The 5,832-nt window shown below is 57.9% G+C and overlaps 1 protein-coding gene across 1 annotated transcript in view; it reads right to left on the bottom strand.

The window, feature by feature from the left end:
- Positions 1-4,468, bottom strand: part of clec11a (C-type lectin domain containing 11A) — a 37,233-nt gene extending 32,765 nt beyond the window's left edge. The window contains exon 1 of the mRNA XM_041175437.1: positions 4,303-4,468. Coding sequence (XP_041031371.1) covers positions 4,303-4,468 — 166 coding nt within the window. The remainder of the gene's footprint in view (positions 1-4,302) is intronic.
- Between the last annotated feature and the right edge of the window lie 1,364 nt (positions 4,469-5,832).

The following is a 5,832-nucleotide window of genomic DNA, read 5'->3' as shown; positions in this document are numbered from 1 at the left end:
TGGTTGCCTCTTCAAATACCCCCTGAACACGGAGCAATAAATTCTGGCCTCGCCAGCGACTCTCACGCATTAAGAAACAGTCGCACGTTTAGGCTTGTGTCACGTTATAATCTCGGAGTAATTCCTTGCCAATTGTAAAGCGTACTGATGTTTCTCTTTCCCTCCCCCTCTCTCTCTACCCGCCCTCCTTGCTGTTATCCCACAGTTTGCTCTGAACGCTGGAATCCCGTTCCACACTCCCGAGGAGTTCTTCCTGCGCTGGAAGAAGTCCCCTTTTCGTCTCCCGGAATTTGACCCGGTAAATTCCCGTTTGGAGAGGCGTGATTGACGGGAGCTCGGGGAGCGCGTGTTATTTTTTATCCTCTTTAATTGTCCGCGGGGATGTGGCGGTATTTGCTGACCGGTCCCCAGCCTTTATCGCCTCATCCCTAATTGCCCCCTTGAGAAGGTTGGGGGGGTGGTGTGGTTGTTGAGCCGCCTTCTTTAATTGCTGCCATCCCCGTGTGGTGTAGGTACACCCACGGCGCTGTTAGGGAGGGAGTTCCAGGATTTTGTCCCCTGTGGTGTAGGTACACCCACGGCGCTGTTAGGGAGGGAGTTCTAGGATTTTGTCCCCTGTGGTGTAGGTACACCCACAGCGCTGTTAGGGAGGGAGTTCCAGGATTTTGTCCCCTGTGTGGTGTAGGTACACCCACAGCGCTGTTAGGGAGGGAGTTCCAGGATTTTGTCCCCTGTGGTCTAGGTACACCCATGGAGCTGTTAGGGAGGGAGTTCCAGAATTTTGTCCCTGTGGTGTAGGTACACTCACGGCGCTGTTAGGGAGGGAGTTCCAGGATTTTGTCCCTGTGGTGTAGAAACACCCACGGCGCTGTTAGGGAGGGAGTTCCAGGATTTTGTCCCCTGTGTGGTGTAGGTACACCCACAGCGCTGTTAGGGAGGGAGTTCCAGGATTTTGTCCCATGTGTGGTGTAGGTACACCCACGGTGCTGTTAGGGAGGGAGTTCCAGGATTTTGTCCCTGTGTTGTAGGTACACCCACAGCGCTGTTAGGGAGGGAGTTCCAGGATTTTGTCCCTGTGGTGTAGGTACACCCACAGCGCTGTTAGGGAGGGAGTTCCAGGATTTTGTCCCTGTGGTGTAGGTACACCCACAGCGCTGTTAGGCAGGGAGTTCCAGGATTTTGATCTGTGGTGTAGGTACACCCACGGCACTGTTAGGGAGGGAGTTCCAGCATTTTGTCCGTGTGGTGTAGGTATACCCACAGCGCTGTTAGGGAGGGCGTTCCAGGATTTTGTCCCCTGTGTGGTGTAGGTACACCCACGATGCTGTTAGGGAGTTAGTTCCAGGATTTTGACCAAGCAACAGTGAAGGAACGGCCGATATATTTCCAAGTCGGGATGGTGAGGGGCTCGGAGGGGGACCTTCCAGGTGGTGGGTGTTCCCCATGTGTCTGCTGCCCTTGTCCTTCTAGATGGTAGCGGTCGTGGGTTTGGAAGGTGCTGTCGAAGGAGCCTTGGTGAGTTGCTGCAGTGCATCTTGTAGATGGTACACACACTGCTGCTACTGTGCGTCGGTGGGTGGAGGGAGTGAATGTTTGTGGATGGGGTGCCGATCGAGCGGGGGGGGCTGCTTTGTTCTGGGTGGTGTCGAGCTTCTCGCGTGTTGTGGGAGCTGCAACTCATCCAGGCCAAGTGGGGAGTGTCCCATCCCACTCCTGACTTGTGCCTTGTAGATGGTGGACAGGCTTTGGGGGGGCGGGGGAGTCAGGAGGTGAGTTCCTCTCCGCAGGATTCCCAGCCTCTGACCTGCTCTTGTCGCCTCGGTATTTATATGGCTGGTCCCGTTCGGTCAGGACACAGCTGGTAGGGAGGAGGCGAGGGTCCCGGGGAGGGTGCGGAAAGAGATTTCCCGGGATGGTTTCTCCTCTTCCTGTGCATGCTCTAACTATCTTTCTCTCTCTCCCTCCCTCTCCCCACCCCCTCCCTCAGAGGAACCTCGACCTCAGCATCCCGCAGTACGAACCTACTTCTGCTTCCCTCACTTCGGCCGGTCCCGAGGTCGTCGTGGCTGTCGGCTTCCCTGGCTGTGAGTTTTCACGTGTTCTCGCTCGCCCTCGTTCGTCTGGTCATCTATCTCCCCCCCCACCCCCCACCGCCCCCGCCCCAGTTATCCACCGCTGGGTTTTCATCCACCTTCCGTGTAATTGTCGCCCGGTGAATAAATCCTAACTGTCAGTTTAGCCTGTCAGCCCGGCAGTAAAACAGGCTCCCAATACCCTGCTTGTGTGTTGACGCGGTGAGGAGGAGGAAGCGGGCGTGCGAGGAAGCATAAAAACATTTCTCATCTTCCCCCTCCCCCCCACAACCGCTTCTGGTTCTCGTGCGAAGGGCAGAGAGGGGTAAGAGTTGGAATAATTATCTGGGGGAAGGACGGACCCGGGCCGGATGAAATTGACCCGAAGATGGGCCGGGAAGAATGGTGGCTGGGCAGTGCAGGCTCCACTTCCCAAAGGCCGGCGGACCCCCCTCTGTGTCAAGCAGCGCCTCCTTCTGGCTGTTCACGGCAGGCAGGTGACTGACCCATCCAGTTCGGGGGCAGGAAATCTACCCTCCTTGCTCGGCCTGGCCTACACGTGACCCCAGGCAGTGAGGGATGGGGCGATGAACGCTGGCCCAGCCAGTGGCGCCCACCGTCCCACGAACGAATTCAAATTTAAAACAAAGCATCGGCCGGGCTCGTAGCTTGCACCTGCCCGGCTTTCGTTGCCCCCTCTCTAATCGCCCCTCGAGAAGGTGGGGGGTGAGCCGCCTTCTGGAACCGCTGCAGTCCCCCTGTTTGGTGTAGGGACACCCACGGCGCTGTTAGGGAGGGCGTTCCAGGATTTTGTCCCCTGTGTGGTGTAGGTACACCCACGGCGCTGTTAGGGACAGAGTTCCAGGATTTTGTCCCCTGTGGTGTAGGTACACCCACAGCGCTGTTAGGGAGGGCGTTCCAGGATTTTGTCCCCTGTGTGGTGTAGGTACACCCACAGTGCTGTTAGGGACAGAGTTCCAGGATTTTGTCCCCTGTGGTGTAGGTACACCCACAGCGCTGTTAGGGAGGGAGTTCCAGGATTTTGTCCCTGTGGTGTAGGTACACCCATGGCGCTGTTAGGGAGGGAGTTCCAGGATTTTGTCCCTGTGGTGTAGGTACACCCACGACGCTGTTAGGGAGGGAGTTCCAGGATTTTGTCCATGTGGTGTAGGTACACCCACAGCGCTGTTAGGGAGGGAGTTCCAGGATTTTGTCCCCTGTGGTGTAGGTACACCCACAGCGCTGTTAGGGAGGGAGTTCCTGGATTTTGTCCCAGCAGCAGTGAAGGGACGGCCAATCTAGGAGCGTGAGGGACTTCAGTAGGACATAGACAAGTTGGTGGAGTGGGCAGACTGGCGGCTGATGAAGTTCAATGCGGAGAAATGTGAGGTGATTCGTTTTGGGTAGGAAGAGCGTGGAGAGACTGTCTAAGGTAAAGGTTACAATTCTACAGCGTGTACAGGAGCAGAGGGGCCTGGGTGTACCTGTGTATAAGTCATTGGAGGTGGCAGGACAGTTGGGGGGGTGGGGGGGGGTGGGGTGGTGGTAGGGGAGAGCGCGGTGAATGAAGCAGACAGTGTCCTGGGCTATATGAATAGGGGCAGAGGGTACAAGGAGCGGGGAGGTTATGTTGAACTTGTATAAGACACGAGTTCGGCCACAGCTGGAGCGTTGTGTCCAGTCCTGGGGAAGGAGGTGAAGGCGTTGGAGAGAGAGAGAGAGGGGAAAAGATTCCCGGGAATGGTCCCAGGGACGAGGGACTTCAGTCACGTGGATAGATCGGAGAAGCCGGGACTGTTCTCCTCAGAGAAGGGAAGGCTGGAGAGGAGACTCGATCGAGGTTTTCAAAACCACGAGGAGAGTGGGGGCTGGGGGGGGGTGGGGGGGCGGGGGGCGGTGTCTGGGACAGAGTCGACAAGGGGAAACTGTTCCCATTGGCGGTAGGATCGGGAACCAGAGGGAAAGGCAGAAGGTGCGGGGTGAGGGGGAAGAAGGCAAGGGGGAAGGAGTGGAGACTAGGTGAATTATTCATTCGGAGAGCCAGCACCAACACGATGGGCTGAATGGCCCCTTTTTTTTTGTGCTGTGGAAATAATGCCTCCTTATTTTCTCAGTTGAAACCCCCTTATGATTTGGAAGGCCTCAGTTAGATTGCTTCTTAACCTTCTCTCCCCTGAGAACCATCCCAGCTTCCCCACGTCGATTCACCCCGGGTACCATCCCGGTGAACCTTCTCTGCCGCTGCCTCTCAGCCCTTGCCATCTGCTAACATGCCCGGGTAAATATCCAGCAGTTGGGCCTCCCAATGGGACCTGCGAAGCCATCGCCAGAGTGTTGCCCAACAGGCCAATGAGTTGAGCATCCGTGTAATCGCAGGCGCCGTGGATAAATCCCATGCTGCCCGTTTTGCCTGAAGGTATTTTCTAACCTTTGTTCTTCCGCTCACCTCCTCCTTCCCCCACCCACCCCCGCAGCCGGCAAATCCACCTTTATCCAGGATCACTTGGTCCGGGAGGGATACGTCTACGCAAACCGGGTGAGTGGACGCTCCATCGGATGGACCTTTCAGGGTTTGGGGTGGTGGGGGAGGGCGGGATGCGGGTATGGGGTGGGGGTGAGAGGTCAGGGGGTCGGGGCGCTTGGCTTGGACCGGAGGAAAGGCTGCTGATTCTTTCAGGGGGACGTGGGCGTGACCAACCGGGGGGCCAGTATCTTAATTGCCCCACCCCCACCACCACCACCCCACAACTACCCCTCGAGAAGGCGGTGGTGGTGGTGGTGATGGTGATGAGCCGCCTTCCTGAACCGCTGCCCTCCATGGGGTGGTGGGAGGCCAGGAGAGGGGGGAGGGGGGGGAGAAGTTCGCTACTGCTCCCCGCGTGTCCGCCGCCCTTGTTCCTTCGAGGCGGTAGAGGTCGTGGGTTTTGGAGGTTGCGGCCGGAGGAGCCTCGGCGCGTGGCTGCAAGTGCGACTCGGAAGCGGCGCAACCCTGCTGCTTGGGCCAGTTGCCCACCATCGAAAGCGAGTCGCCGGCTCAAACGCAAGGGCGCCAACCCTCTCCAACTCTCGCAACGATTCACACTCCGGGAGAAAAGGCCGCCGCCGGTCGGCGCGCTCGGCGGGGACTCCACTCGGCACGCGCTCCGCCTATTCCATCACGGGGACAGCGGGAGCCCAATCGCCACCCGCACCCCCCCCACCCCCCAACCTTGGGGAAGCTTGCCCTACCCGTTTCGGTGCGAGCGTGGCTGCTCGGCGGTTTACAGACCCTACTCAACCACTACCCACCCCCTCCCCCCTCGCGCTTGCGAAACGCCAAACCTAAACGGCGACTGTTAGATGCAACTCCGCGATTGGACAGCAGCTGTGGAACAGTCCTGCGCGCAGCACACTTTTCTCCTGGAGTGTCAATTGTTGTGAGAATTTGAGATCGGGCCAGCCCTGCCTTTGTCCTGACGAGTGTGAAGCAAAATTAAGAGCAGCCCTCGGTGACGTGTCTGGACGGACAAGTGTCAGGCAGTGACCATCTCCATCAAGAGAGAATCCAACCATTGCCCCCCCCAACCCCTTGATGTTCAATGGGCATCACCATCGCTGAATCCCCCCCCACTATCAGCATCCTGGGGGTTACCATTGACCAGAAACTGAACTGGGGGACCGGCCATATAAATACTGTGGCTACAAGAGCAGGTCAGAGGCTGGGAATCCTGCGGAGAGGAACTCACCTCCTGACTACCCCCCCACCAAAGCCTGTCCACCA

Source organism: Carcharodon carcharias, chromosome 27, assembly GCF_017639515.1.
Source record: "Carcharodon carcharias isolate sCarCar2 chromosome 27, sCarCar2.pri, whole genome shotgun sequence".
Classification (NCBI taxonomy): domain Eukaryota; kingdom Metazoa; phylum Chordata; class Chondrichthyes; order Lamniformes; family Lamnidae; genus Carcharodon; species Carcharodon carcharias.
The sequence above is the reverse complement of the archived record's forward strand: the minus strand, read 5'-3'. Positions and strand labels throughout refer to the sequence as shown.